This window comes from Parambassis ranga, chromosome 22 (assembly GCF_900634625.1).
Source record: "Parambassis ranga chromosome 22, fParRan2.1, whole genome shotgun sequence".
Taxonomy (NCBI): domain Eukaryota; kingdom Metazoa; phylum Chordata; class Actinopteri; family Ambassidae; genus Parambassis; species Parambassis ranga.
In genome coordinates, this window is record NC_041042.1 from 1,930,597 (window position 1) to 1,944,886 (window position 14,290).

General features: G+C 43.4%; 1 protein-coding gene and 2 long non-coding RNA genes across 6 annotated transcripts in view; all 3 read right to left on the reverse strand.

Moving 5' to 3' along the window:
• Nucleotides 1–600, reverse strand: part of LOC114427731 (uncharacterized) — a 1,833-nt gene extending 1,233 nt beyond the window's left edge. The window contains exons 1-2 of the long non-coding RNA XR_003669478.1: nt 486–600; nt 1–4 (exon numbers count right to left, since the gene is read on the reverse strand). The exon at nt 1–4 is cut by the window's left edge and continues 104 nt beyond it. This is a non-coding gene — a long non-coding RNA (uncharacterized LOC114427731). The remainder of the gene's footprint in view (nt 5–485) is intronic.
• Nucleotides 601–894: 294 nt separating this feature from the next.
• Nucleotides 895–2,955, reverse strand: LOC114427116 (uncharacterized). 2 transcript variants are annotated; one of them, XR_003669436.1, is made up of 6 exons: nt 2,638–2,955; nt 2,066–2,156; nt 1,880–1,984; nt 1,723–1,797; nt 1,232–1,587; nt 895–1,193 (listed from the first exon to the last, which is right to left on the reverse strand). It is a non-coding gene; the product is annotated as an uncharacterized LOC114427116 (long non-coding RNA). The 2 variants fall into 2 exon arrangements; XR_003669435.1 differs by having other exon boundaries at nt 1,169–1,587; nt 2,638–2,914.
• Nucleotides 2,956–4,929: 1,974 nt separating this feature from the next.
• LOC114427114 (uncharacterized) lies at nt 4,930–10,243 on the reverse strand. Of its 3 annotated transcripts, none has more exons than XM_028394912.1 (10): nt 10,155–10,243; nt 9,068–9,140; nt 8,551–8,617; nt 7,936–7,988; nt 7,688–7,708; nt 7,448–7,507; nt 6,737–6,790; nt 6,229–6,366; nt 5,944–6,049; nt 4,930–5,845 (listed from the first exon to the last, which is right to left on the reverse strand). In XM_028394912.1, exons 2-10 carry the CDS (start codon nt 9,109–9,111, stop codon nt 5,810–5,812), a joined length of 579 nt encoding a protein of 192 aa, XP_028250713.1. In that variant the 5' UTR covers nt 9,112–9,140; nt 10,155–10,243; the 3' UTR covers nt 4,930–5,809. The 3 variants fall into 3 exon arrangements, with proteins under 3 accessions (XP_028250713.1, XP_028250712.1, XP_028250714.1); XM_028394911.1 differs by having other exon boundaries at nt 10,122–10,228; XM_028394913.1 differs by lacking the exon at nt 7,448–7,507 and having other exon boundaries at nt 10,122–10,228.
• Between the last annotated feature and the right edge of the window lie 4,047 nt (nt 10,244–14,290).

Here is a 14,290-nt window from a genome sequence, read left to right on the forward strand (position 1 = left end):
GTGGCTGTAACACAACACAACACAAAGCAGTCACCTGTGGGCCCTGTGTGCAGTAAAGACTGCCCACACACTCACACTCACACAGAAAGTGCACAACAGGCCGTCAGCAGTGCACTGCACCTGCTGACACGATTCACAGGGGGCGCCGGTGAGTCCGTGATCGATCAAACCAAAATATAATTTCAGATTACAACTAACCAGAATAAATCTCTCACATGCTGCAGATATCAATCCACAAACTAAAGCTGAAAATATGTCTGCTGCTTTTCTTTTAGGGAAAAAACCATCAAACATTTTTCACCTGAGTCGAAAGTGAAAGCAGCAAAATGCCTCGACGGCTAACAACAGTTAGTACTTATTAAAATAATCCTAACTCTGAGAGGTGAGGAGCCGACGGGTGATCTGTCTATCTGCTGCAGATATTTAGTGTGTGTTTGTGTGCATGTAGCACACAACACCTCAGTATTGATGACAAAAACACTCACCGTCTGATGTGGAATGAAGTTCGTCACAAGAAGGAGAAGCTGCAAACCTCAGGATGTGACTGCAGCGGGAGGGTTTATACTTCTGATGGTGTTGGACTTTAGACCAGGCAGAGACATTTATGAGGACTGTTCAGAGTTCAGAAGTGTCAGTGGTAGACATTCACTTGGAGCTCCTCCAACCAGCGTCCATAAACATCTATAAACTATAACAAGGACCGCACAGATCAGCACAGGAACACCACCACTCCAAAGGAAGCAACACTGAACCGAAGTGCTGAACTAAAATGAACCTCTAAGGAAATATCTGCTGTTACAATAAATGCTGTGTTAAACCAGCTCTTTCTATATTTATACTACATCAATAACAAACAAAGACGTGATCCACGATGAAGGAGCCCGAAACATAACGTCAATATTTTCTCATTTATTCATTTTCTAACAGATGAACTTCACAGAGTAACAGTGCAGCTGGTTACTGACCCTCCACCAGGCGAGGCTCACAAACTGAAGATTTGCTCTCATTTGTTTCCTACGTCTTCATTTTTAAAAGAATAAACATACTTGATAACAGTTATTTAACTTTATAATCATCATTCTTTCAATGGAAGCAGCCAGCAGCTGACCTGTTAACCCCTAATAAATGAATATTTGACTGTAACAATTAATAGTAATAATAACAGCAGTAGGATTAAATCACTTTAATGAGATCTAAGCAGGAGGAGGGAATACAGTGAGAGGTTAAAGACTAAAACTGATCAATGACACAAACGACTGACTGTATGTTATTGTTCTGATTTAATCGTGATTAAATGACCACCAGGGGGAGCTCTCATATCAGAGATTAACAGGTAGAAACAATCAGTTTATACTCTGCTACCTCAAAACATTTGAAACTTTACTTTTAACAGTGATTACACAGGCAAGAAAAGGCTTTTCTCTGACACCACGTTTATCACATCAGAGAAACATTTAGATCAGATTTCACAGATTAAATACAGAGGAATCCCAGATTATCCCTGTTTGATCACACAGCATAAACTCTTTGTTCTGATCCTCCTCATGGATGTGCTGCTGGATCCAGACGATGCCGAGCTGGCTCCACCTGTCAGATTGTTACAATTCATTTAAATCGGTCCACGTAAAAAAAAACACTATCAAAGACAGAAAACTGCCGTAAATGTTAAAAAGGTGTTTACATATTTATGTGAGTGGATACATATTGATAATAAATACTTACATCCAGTTTTGAGTCCTTCAAAAACACGGAGGGGGTGTTCTGGAACGATCGATAGCTTCATACGCTGCAACACGACTAGATGACAGATAAACACAGTAAACGAGTGTGTGTTTAGATCTTTTACAATGACAGCTCCATACTGGTGATACAGTCTTACCTGCGCGTGGCAGCAGCTACTCCTTTACGAATGGCTTTATGTCCTGATCTGGTTTTCACCACAGATCCACCACGGCGTGAGGAGTCAGGGACTGATGAAGACGGTCTGTCAGACAGAGAGGAAGGCAGGAAGTCCAGTGAGACTGTTAAACACAAACACAGCAGCACTTAACGTCCGGCTACTCACGAATTCCCCATGATGTCTTCAGATTCACTGTGTCCACACTGAGGAGGAAGAGGAGGAAGAGGAGGAGGAGGTTTTCTGTTGCTGCTGGTGGCTGTAACACAACACAACACAAAGCAGTCACCTGTGGGCCCTGTGTGCAGTAAAGACTGCCCACACACTCACACTCACACAGAAAGTGCACAACAGGCCGTCAGCAGTGCACTGCACCTGCTGACACGATTCACAGGGGGCGCCGGTGAGTCCATGATTGATCGAACCAAAATATAATTTCAGATTACAACTAACCAGAATAAATCTCTCACATTCTGCAGATATCAATCCACAAACTAAAGCTGAAAATATGTCTGCTGCTTTTCTTTTAGGGTAAAAACCATCAAACATTTTTCACCTGAGTCGAAAGTGAAAGCAGCAAAATGCCTCGACGGCTAACAACAGTTAGTACTTATTAAAATAATCCTAACTCTGAGAGGTGAGGAGCCGACGGGTGATCTGTCTATCTGCTGCAGATATTTAGTGTGTGTTTGTGTCTATATAGCACACAACACCTCAGTATTGATGACAAAAACACTCACTGTCTGATGTGGAATGAAGTTCGTCACAAGAAGGAGAAGCTGCAAACCTCAGGATGTGACTGCAGCGGGAGGGTTTATACTTCTGATGGTGTTGGACTTTAGACCAGGCAGAGAATTACACTCCAAGTGACGCCTTCCATAAACATCTATAAACTATAACAAGGACCGCACAGATCAGCACAGGAACACCACCACTCCAAAGGAAGCAACACTGAACCGATGTGGACTCTGGACTCTGAGGAGTTCTTCTGTGATTATAAGAAGTGCTGAACTAAAATGAACCTCTAAGGAAATATCTGCCGTTACAATAAATGCTGTGTTAAACTAGCTCTTTCTATATTTATACTACATCAATAACAAACAAAAACGTGATCCACGATGAAGGAGCCCAAAACATAACATCAATATTTTCTCATTTATTCATTTTCTAACAGATGAACTTTACAGAGTAACAGTGCAGCTGGTTACTGACCCTCCACCAGGCGAGGCTCACAAACTGATAATAAAACACATACTGATAATAAAACACATACTGATAATAAAAACAAATAAGTGAATGAGATCAAATAAAACAGCTGATACCAAAGAGAAGCTACAAATCTAACAGCACCTCGGTGTGAATGTAGCTGAACACTGGCTGCACTGGTCCTACCATATAAACCACACTGCAGTGTTCTCTACAGACCAATCACTGTGAAACATCAGGCCACAGCCAGGCTTGGTCCGACTCATCGGTCAGTAAAAAACAAAATGTTGGTCAACTGAGGAAACAATAAAAAAGTGTGTGTGTTCCTGTAAACCTGTGACCATCAGAACGAAGCAGCAGCAGGGAAATAAAGAGGAGCCATAAAAACAACACCTCCATGTCCCGACTGCGATGTTTCTCTGTTCAGAGGACTCAGGGTGTGTTGGAGGCGGTCTGTCAGACAAAGAGGACGAGAGAGAGGAACATTAGATTAGATTAGATTAGATTAATACCTAAATCAGAGGACAGAAGATGCAGCAAACGTTTGATGAATGTGTTGATTTCAAAGACTTACGTCCAGTTAAGGTGTGTTTGTTTCAAATCAAACAGTTTCTCTTTGGACTTCACAGTCCTCATGGACACATCCTGGGATTCAGAGGCTGGTGGAGAAGGTCTGTGTAAAAGGAGGAAGACGGAGAACAGAGAGGAGAACAGAGGAGAACAGAGAGGAGAACAGAGAGGAGAGCAGAGAGGAGAACATAGAGAACAGAGAGAACAGAGGAGAACAGAGAGGAGGACAGAGAGGAGGACAGAGAGGAGGACAGAGAACAGAGGAGAACAGAGAGGAGAACAGAGGAGAACAGAGAGGAGAACAGAGGAGAACAGAGAACAGAGGAGAACAGAGAGGAGAACAGAGAGGAGGACAGAGAGGAGGACAGAGGAGAACAGAGAGGAGAACAGAGGAGAACAGAGAACAGAGGAGAACAGAGAGGAGAACAGAGAGGAGAACAGAGGAGAACAGAGAGGAGGACAGAGAACAGAGGAGAACAGAGAGGAGAACAGAGGAGAACAGAGAGGAGAACAGAGGAGAACAGAGGAGAACAGAGAGGAGGACAGAGAGGAGGACAGAGAGGAGGACAGAGAACAGAGGAGAACAGAGAGGAGAACAGAGGAGAACAGAGAGGAGAACAGAGAACAGAGGAGAACAGAGAGGAGAACAGAGAGGAGGACAGAGAGGAGGACAGAGGAGAACAGAGAGGAGAACAGAGGAGAACAGAGAACAGAGGAGAACAGAGAGGAGAACAGAGAGGAGAACAGAGGAGAACAGAGAGGAGGACAGAGAACAGAGGAGAACAGAGAGGAGAACAGAGAGGAGAACAGAGGAGAACAGAGAGGAGAACAGAGGAGAACAGAGAGGAGAGCAGAGAGGAGAACAGAGAGGAGAACAGAGGAGAACAGAGAACAGAGGAGAACAGAGGAGAACAGAGAACAGAGAGGAGAACAGAGGAGAACAGAGAGGAGAACAGAGAACAGAGGAGAACAGAGAGGAGAACAGAGAACAGAGGAGAACAGAGGAGAACAGAGAACAGAGAGGAGAACAGAGAGAGCAGAGAAAGCCACAGAGAGCTGCACATATTTAAAATCAGTAAATGCTTGGAGTGTTTAACAGCTGTCAGTGTGAGTCTGCTGCCTTCTTGTACACAGCTGAGCTGCTGGAATGTGTCATGAAGGTATTAGAGGATCTCATCGGCCTGAATTCACATTTAAAATATAAATAAATGAATCACTGTCACAAAAATGAAAATAACAGACACTTCACACACAAAGAGCTTCAATGATTTATTTGTGGTTCACTGATTTAAGGAAAAGAAAGTTCAGCCTTGTTCAGGTTCATGTAACAGATCCATTACAAATAACATAACGTGTATTGAATCAATGATTACCCTGCACCAGGAGGAGCTAACCTGCTGTTACAAGGATGCTAAGATTTAATAATACAGAAGTACTGAACTCTGCATTTCTTATAATCCATTTAAAGTGGAGAGGTCAGAGGTCAGGGGTCAGAGGTCAAACCACTGCGCACTGTGCTCACACTGTACGGTGAAATGGTCGACTGCGACATCACTGCTCACACTACACACGAATTCAGGTGCTCAGGTGATCACATTGACCCTGAAATTAAACCTGTCTAACCCGGAGCTGTTGCTGTTTCAAAGGAAAAACCTAAGTCAGTCACAATCTGTGCTGCGTGTTGCTGCCTCAGCTCATCACATACAGCCTCCATCAATTCTGTCCAATGCTGTGTGGGCGCCGCCATGTTTGTTATCATCTGAAGCGATTTCGTGTAGGCGCAGTGACGTCGACCGTGTTCGGCAAACGCATGCGCAGTGGGGGAAAAAAAGACTTCGGGCCGTATCTCTGCTTAAACTGTGCGATACTCTCACGAGGGCCGACAAAAATATCAAACATGTCAGAAATTCAACCGATCAGCCGATCGCCGTTTGTGCGACGTTAATCGCTGTGTTAGCTGAGGAAGTAAAACACTAACTACATGCTAGCTGAGCTAAAGGCTTCTTTTTGTTGTAGAAAGGGTTCAATAAGGCTGGCTTGGTTCTTTTAGAACCGCTTTATGTTTGTTAATTAAAACCCATGTGTCTGCTTCAGCACTGACTCCTGACTCCTTCTGGTTGATGCTACCACCACTGATCACCACCAAACACCAGCAGCGGGGACGTCACACCCCTGGAGAAGAAGACAAACATGAATAAATCCATGACGTGAGTCACATGTTCCTAATAAAATCAGTTACACATCAATACACAGACTTGTTTCCATCTTACCTCTGAGTATCTGATCCTTTGAAAATTAATACCTTGACCTTTAGACTCGTCACTCCTCACAGACTCACCACAAGAGTCAAAGGATCCAGGGCTGGTTGGAGACACTCTGTGTTAATAAAACCATCAGAACACGTCTCCACATGTTATGAAAGCATCAACATAATAACATCACTGCAGCAAATCTCTCAGCTGACAGCAGCTGAAGAAGAACACATGGATCCAACATGTTCATCACTGTCTCAGCCAGACGGAGCCCTGAAGTCTGGAAGACTTTCTGTCACTTACTCAGACTGAGGCTGGTCCTGATTGGAGGACATCAGCCTGTCCCTGATGCCATGTTGTCCACTCAGAAGGAGCTTAAAGAGATGGTTTATGCGCTCTCTTTCCTCACACAGGCTCATGTCAGGGACAAAGTCAGAGCAGCTGCAGGAATAAAAACAGTTTGTTATAAAGACACATTTATTAGTCATATTTTATTTCCTTTTGTTAATATCCTGGTTGATCATAAACTGTTTTCTGTCTTTGATTCACAGACTTTGAACAAAGTTCTCTCTGGTTTGTTCCACAGGTTCAGGGTGAGGTTTCTTTCTGTGTTTGGTTCATTTCCTTTAAAGGGTTAAAAGCTCACAGCAAACAATCAGCTGGTCCTCTGAGCTCCACTGTGTGACTGATGTGTCATTGATGTGTCATTGGTTTGGTCAGTGTTTGCTAGTTATCTTCACAGGAAGATGAACTCTGTCAGGAGGAAACTCTGGATCACTTGTTCCCTGAAGGACCCTGCAGAACATCCTACCTCCTCTTGGAAGACTGATCCAAGGAGTCAGAGGATCCAGAGCTGAGCTCAGGTCTGTCAGACAAAGAGACAATAAGACAAAAACATATTTATACAAAATTTAAACACAATGAGTGTTTACAACATGTTTACATAGATAGAGGAGATAGACAGGTGGATCGGTGCAGCCTTCGCAGTAATGCGGTCGCTCTGCCGGTCTGTCGTGGTGAATTTACCAGCCAGTCTATGTTCCTACCCTCGCCTATGGTCATGAGCTCTGGTTAATGGCCAAAAGAATGAGATCGCGAATACAAGCGGCCGAAATGAATTTCCTTCGAAGGAAAGGCTGGGCGATCCCTTAGAGATAAGGTGAGAAACTTGGCCACCTGAGAGGAGCTCGGAGTAGAGCCGCTGCTCCTCCACATCGAGAGGAGCCAGGAGGTGACTCGGGCATCTGGTTCGGATGCCTCCTGGACGCCTCCCTGAGGAGGTGTTCTGGGCATGTCCCACTGGGAGGAGGCCCCAGGGAAGACCCAGGATGTGGTGGAGAGACTATGTCTCTCGGTTGGCCTGGGAACGCCTCGGGATCCCCCCAGAGGAGCTGGAGGAAGTGTCTGGTGAGAGGGAAGTCTGGGTGTCCCTGCTTAGACTGCTGCCCCCGCAACCCGGCCCCGGATAAGTGGTAGAAGAAGGATGTTTAGATACAGTTATATATTGATAATACAATCTTACTCCCTGTTGCTGGACAGATGGTTTCCTTTAAAATCATTACGATAATCCATGGAACAAATTCTGGAGAGAGAGGATTGAAGGGTTGGTGGAAACCATCAAGCACACGGAGAGAAGACAGAGACAAAAAGTAGACAGTTAAACACTTAAAAACAAGAGGACAGAAACATGTAGTAAAATATTTAATATGTTTCATGTTTATCACATTTATAATGAAGTTACATGTTGATGACAGAATCTCACCTCCTCTTTGAGTAAACAGGTCTGCAGACAGAGAGAAATGAGTCTGTTATCAACCACACATATAAATGATCATCACAGAGAACAGAGCTGAAGTTACACAGAGAGTTTACAGAGTTTGTTAAAGCTGACACATGCTGACAGAACCATATACCTCTGGAGAAACGATAGTTTGCTAGTTACAGCTGGTCAGTGAGTCAGTGACAGAGCACCTAGAACACCAGGAGATCAGGAAATGATGATTACATTACCTCACAGATGAGCGACAAGGAGGGGACGGGGCTCTACGAGGTTCCAACCGGACCTGAGGTGAAGACAAACATTGAACTGTGAGACGGTGTCAGGGTGGAGCAGCAGCCTCCATCAGGTTCTAGGACTTAGAAACTAAACATTCTTAACACTACAGTCAGAAAACACTTGATCACAGTGACACCTGTGGCCGTTCAGTGAACTGCATCCTGTTGTTGGTGCACATGCTCAGTCTCCATGTGTGCTGTGAGTGTGTCTGTGTTTTACAGCAGCTCTTTGTGTGTTTAGTGTGTTGGACCTGTTGTTGTTTGTGTGTGGTTCATGTGTTGTTGTTAGATCCTCCCTGCAGCACCTTCTACAACTTTGTACCATGAACCACATCAGCTGCTGAAGTCATGTTAGTTCAACATCACATCCACTCAGACTGAACTCTGCTGCAGATGATATTAGCAGGTAGACAAGCTAACATTAGCCTGCTAGCTGTAACTTATCACAGCAGAGGTCACTGAGGTCACTGCTAACAGCTCTACATGGACAGTTACTGTGTGATGATTCTGTCATTTGTTCTCCTGTCAACATCAACACAACACACTGAGCTGAACAAAGAGAATAAATACCTCATCTGACAACAGGAGCTCCGGGGACTTCTGCATACGCTCCTCCCACTTCTGCTTCAAGAGCTCCCTGTGTGACAAAGTAGTTGAAGGTCAAAGATAGAGGAGTTTAATTCTCCATTATTTTCAATGGGCTAAAAAAATAAAACATTGAAAACAGATAAATAGAGAAAAATACAAGCAATGTCTTCAGAAATTTGAAAAATGCTGAAAAACACACAGAAGAGTAATAAAGAAGAAAAAGAATCAAGAGAAACAGAAGAAGTTTGAATGCTCCAGCTTCTAGGTTCACACTTTCTGCTCTTCTGGTCTCAGTCTGACTTTAATAATAAAATCTCCCCTAAGTGACAGAGTTAAAGCTAGCAGCTAGCTGTAACTGCTTCAAGAACACATCATGTCATCATCAGCTGCTACTTGCTGCATGTTAAACACTTTCACACTGACTGAGCTCTGTAGAGTGGAAGAACTGCTGTGACAGACTCAGACTGTGTTTGGAGCTGATTAGAGGACATCACCTCACCTGAGCCTGACATTGTGTCCACAGAATGTTGAATTGACCTCCATGTTCTTCCACTGCCTTATTCCCTGTGTACCTGCAGGAATAAACACATCAGTTGTTAGCTTTGTGTGTCCTCTTGGTAACACCATGACTCTGCTTGTTGTTCATAGAAAATATTTTGTGTCTTTAGTTCATATCAAACAGAGAAACAGTTCTCTCCAGTCTTCAGCACATCCAGCTGATTTTATTTCCATGATCCACTCCATCCACTAACATGGAGGAGGTGGGGTTGATGACCTATACTGCAGCCAGCCAGCAGGGGGCGCTCCAGGTGTCCTGTGTTTGTGAGTGAGTGTTTCAGACAGCAGCGGTTCATTCATGAATAAAACTACGGCCTCATTACAATCCTTAGAAATTAAAGTGGCATCATGTTTCTGTCATAGTGCAAAATGTTGGTGAAGCTGACGACTGTCTGAGTCCACCTGTACATATCTTTATATATATCTGACCATGTGACCATTACTGATCGCTTTTATTTACACGCAGCTTTCCAAGTTCACTTAATGTGGTCTGTCTTCTTTAAACAGCATCAGGTCAAAGACAGCTTCAAGATCCAAGACAAAGCTTCATGAGCTGCAGGTCTTCCTGTGAACTATGCTGAATAATCAGAGGAACACAACACGTTCTGTCTGAATTAAATACATTCATATTTCATATTTGTCTCATAATAGCACATTTACCTCACAGGTTATATAGTGTGCAGTGTGTGTCCCCCTGTCGGCCATTTTATCTCAGCTCAGCACTAACTAACCAGCAGCCTGACACAAGCTTTAACAAAATAAATCACTAAATAAAAACTAACAGATAAACACTGTGGACTTTCAGGCTTTCAGCTAATAAGTAGAGATTAATCAGTGAGTGGCTGAAACAGCCTTTGTTCACACAGGACTCAACAACTTTCACTTTCATGACCAGCTGAACAAAACATGCATCATTAAAGCGTCACAGCTCTGAGAGAAGAACTGACAGATTAAACAAGCTGAGACAGATTGAATCAATCTAAGTTAAAACTCACTGTGGAGAAAATCCATGTAAGAAGAAAACTCACTGTTTGTTTCTGTGTAACTACGTCACAGCAGCTGCAGCTCTGCCTCGTCCTCAACTTTCAGCAGGAAGTGCGATGTTTGTAAAAGGGTGCAGCTTCCTGAGGTGGAGTTACATAAAGAGCCACTAGAGGGCGCTAACCTGTCATCACGTTCAACAATGCTGAGCTTAGAAACAACCTGTTTGTTTCAGTTCAGTTTTATTTATACAGAGCATTTTATAATCAGAAATTGTCTCAAAGCGCTTCACAGAGACCCAGAGCCTGAACCCCCTAAGAGCACTGTGGCAAAGAAAGACTCCCTTTAAGAGGAAGAAACCTTGAGCAGGACCCGTCTGCTTAAGGAGGAACCTTCCTGCTGCCAGTCACTGGGTAGAGGAGGAGAAGAGGAGGGAGACAGGACAGAGAGGATGAAGGAGAGAGAGAGAGAGAGAGAGATGAAACAGTGATTATATATATATAATAATATATATAATATAATATAATACATTATATATATATATATATATATATATCTTCAGTCCATAAGTAGTAATAGTAATTTGATAGTAATCAAAGCAAAGATGAGCAGCAGAGGCTGAAGAAGTCAATGAGCACATACTGATCTTCTATCTGTTGTCAGCTGTGCGCCCTCTTCCCTGAACATTATCAGCTCGTTAGGCCAGGTCACCACGACTGTGCTCACAGTTTAAAACACAACTGCACTGTCAACCTTTGGTGTGTGACGTGCGCTGTGTAGGAGGGTCTTATGCACACACTTCTCGGGGAGTATGGTACCTCCGTGCCGAAACGAACTTTTTTTTTTTTTACCACCCGTGGAGCAAGTTCTCTGTTCTCGTGGATCCTTGCATACAAAACTAATTAGAAAACAATAAATAACATAAATATGAACATCCATTAAAGATCCATTTGACTCGCTTTTCCATCATCATTATATCTGCAACTCTTCTTTGATTCAGATCTTGAAGCGCCTTGCGTAACTCTCTTTCTGTGGCAAACGAATTTAGTGTTGTCTGAGCGCATAATCTTAGCCTGACCTCTTCTGCATGTATGCAAGAGTTGGTGTCAGACTATGAGCAATCTTTCTTTTTTTTTCTTACATTTATTTTATAGAGGAAAGTGTCCGAGTCGCAAATTCCAACGCCGCCCGCCCCCCCCCCCCCCCCCCCCCCGTTGAATTTTTTTTTTCCGGCGGGGGGCGGCGGCGGTGGAATTTGCGACTCGGACACTTTTCTCTATAAAATAAATGTAAGAAACACAAATAAGTATAACAAAATACATATTTACACATTATGATTACTTCATTTCTTATTGTCATTATATATATTATTTTTCAGATGGTTCCAGATGCTCCAGGTAATTTCCCACAGACTTGTCCCACAATGGGCAAATTGCGTTTTTGCAACAGCACAGTTACAGAAAGCAAAAGATAAGAAAAGCTATATACATCATAAAATAAACTACCGATATTATGCAATACACTCAAAAAACAGTTTACAGATTAACAATTACTGCACAGATGAGTGGAGGTAGAAGTGGTTTGTAGAAAACTGTACATAGTGCATCAAAAGAGTAACGAGTGTGCTGTGTGAACATTGCACCTATCAACCACCAATCCAGCTGTCCATCTGTGGAAAAACCTTCTGCCAGTGACTCAGAAACAGCATCTCAGTCTATAATCTTTTCTTATTCTTTCAGAAATAGTCGCGCTGTAAATGTCTCTTTTGTCCCTGCAATAGTTGTGTGGCAAAAGTTGAAAAATGAAGCTGCGCTACATGAAAGAAGCGCTGTTTACTGTGAGCGTCTGAGCGCGAGCTCCCCTGTTCATCCGGAACGTCTTCGACGTAACTTCCGGGTTAGCGTAACAAAACATAGCAGCGCTAATAAGTCAAATAAAAGTTTCCAGTAAGAAATAACAGTGAATAACAGTGTATAACAGGGGTATGCAGAACAATGCACCTTCCGGCTGAGATAACAGTCCGCTACACGTCTATTATTGCGTTCAGAGCCGCTTTTCAGACGTGTAGACGACTCAGCTAGTTAGTGGAGATACTTCTCTTGTCTTCAGAAGACATCTTTGATACTCACGTCAGAGGCACAAGGCTCTACAATTGGATATTTGAACCCCTCGTGATATCGCTCGATGGTCCGATTGGACACTGACTCGCCCGTAGAATAATACAGCCGGTCTACATCACACAGACATGCCTGAAGTGTCCTCTTTTCGAGGAAAGAAACAGAACGTCTCTAGCTATTACTTTCCTGATGTATGAGCGACTTTGTAAGACATATGCTCTCGTGTCGTATACGACAACAACTCCGAAATAATCAAGATAATAATAATAAATAAAATATTGCCCCAAATTATAGGGGGGCTTTGGATTATTTTAGGGAGGCTGAAGCCCCCCTAAAATAGGGCTAGCATCGTCAACGGAATCATATCTAAGGACAAACGGAGCTGCTGCTGTCAGCTCTGTCCACCGTTTACTAGAGCGTTATTGTTTTGGTGACGTCATTTGCTGTTGTCTGCATCTGATGTACACACGTGGCCGCACACACACACACACACAGACACACACACAGGCTTAGCAGACGCGCCGCTGCTGCCGGCAGAAACAGCACCGAACATAAAGGTGGAGTTCTTTCAGGGACCAGTTGCTCCGTTCTCTTTTCGTTTTCAGCCGTAGCTTCCTAACAGGGAGGCTGTCATTGGTTGGTCGTGTTCACGTTAAGCGCACTGAGAGTTGGACGAGTGAAAAAAAACTCATGCGTCTGCGCGAACATAGAACTGCAATTAATAGAACGTGCTCTATGGACGATAAAACGATCTGTCCGTTCTGGTAGATCGCCGATACGTTCAAATCCTTCACGATCATTTATCGTCAAATCGCACAGCCCTACTTTTATCTGATGTTTTTGGTGCATTTCATGAAATTTAATTTAAATTTAATGGCTGTTTTTTAGAAACAGAAACTGTTTGGACGGTTAAAGCTGCAGCTGTGGTTCATCAGTTCACTGTCTGCACTTCTGTCTCACTTCATACTGTTTGTGTGTGAGGAGTAAATAAGGCTCTGTTTAAGATTGTTGTACTGCACAGAGGATAATTCTCTTTAACCTGTGGAGGTCAATGTAGAATCGTTCACAGTGTATTAACTCTTTCCTTACTGTACAGGCTCATCATTTAATATAATAGTATTGCTGTTACTGCTTCTGTCTCGTAATCAGTAGGTGACTGTGGCTCCACACAGCGGCACATGTTCACAGGAGTCAAAGTGAGCTGACATTGCTCAACATTGTTGTGTGTGGTGTTAGCTCCTCCTGATGAGGATGGGATGATTATTGAGATTCTTGTCAAATGCATGTTTTTTACCTTAATGTAGCTGTTATTTGTTTTGATGTTTGTTTGCTGAACATTAAAATGTTTCAACCTTACTTTGGACTCTGTCTGGTGTTTTATTGTTTCATAGTCAAATGTTTAGAGTTAAACTTCCACATGTTGCTGCCACTGCAGGAGAGGCTGAGACTGGACGTGTGTTTAAAGAGTGTTAACAGCTGCTGGGATTATAATCTGATTATAATCTGTGCATCATCAGAGACAGAAGATCCAGTTATTACCTGCAGCAACAAGCCCATCAACAACAAACATATAAACAAGGGATCATATCTCTGCTGTTCTAGCGTCTCTTCACTGGCTCCCAGTGGACTCAAGAATACACTTCAAGATCCTTCTTCTAACCTACAAGGCTCTTCATGGACTTGCTCCATTGTATCTGCAGGACCTGATTGTACCATATGTTCCTAATAGGACACTCAGATCTCTGAGTGCAGGTTTACTTGTAGTTCCTAGGATTCTTAAAAGGCACCGCTACTATGGAGCCAGTTACCAATCTGGGTCAGAGAGGCAGACACTGCCTCCACCTTTAAGACTAGACTTAAAACCTTTCTGTTCAGTAAGGCGTACAGTTAGCCTTAGACCTAGTGTGTAGGGCTACAGAGGGGCTGAGAGCATCCTGTCCAGCTGCATCACTGTGTGGTACGGAGCCTGCACCGCCACCTGCAGGAAGACGCTTCATCGCATAGTGAGAGCAGCTGAGAGGATCAGCGGCGTCCCTCTCCCCTCCATCCAAGACCTCTACGACAGC

Coding starts and splice junctions, on each gene's coding strand:
- LOC114427114 (XM_028394911.1), bottom strand. Junction 7,709..7,935: donor CCTTGTCGCTCATCTGTGAG/GTAATGTAATCA, acceptor CTCTGTCTGCAG/ACCTGTTTACTCAAAGAGGA. Junction 5,846..5,943: donor AAAGGATCAGATACTCAGAG/GTAAGATGGAAA, acceptor CTTCTTCTCCAG/GGGTGTGACGTCCCCGCTGC.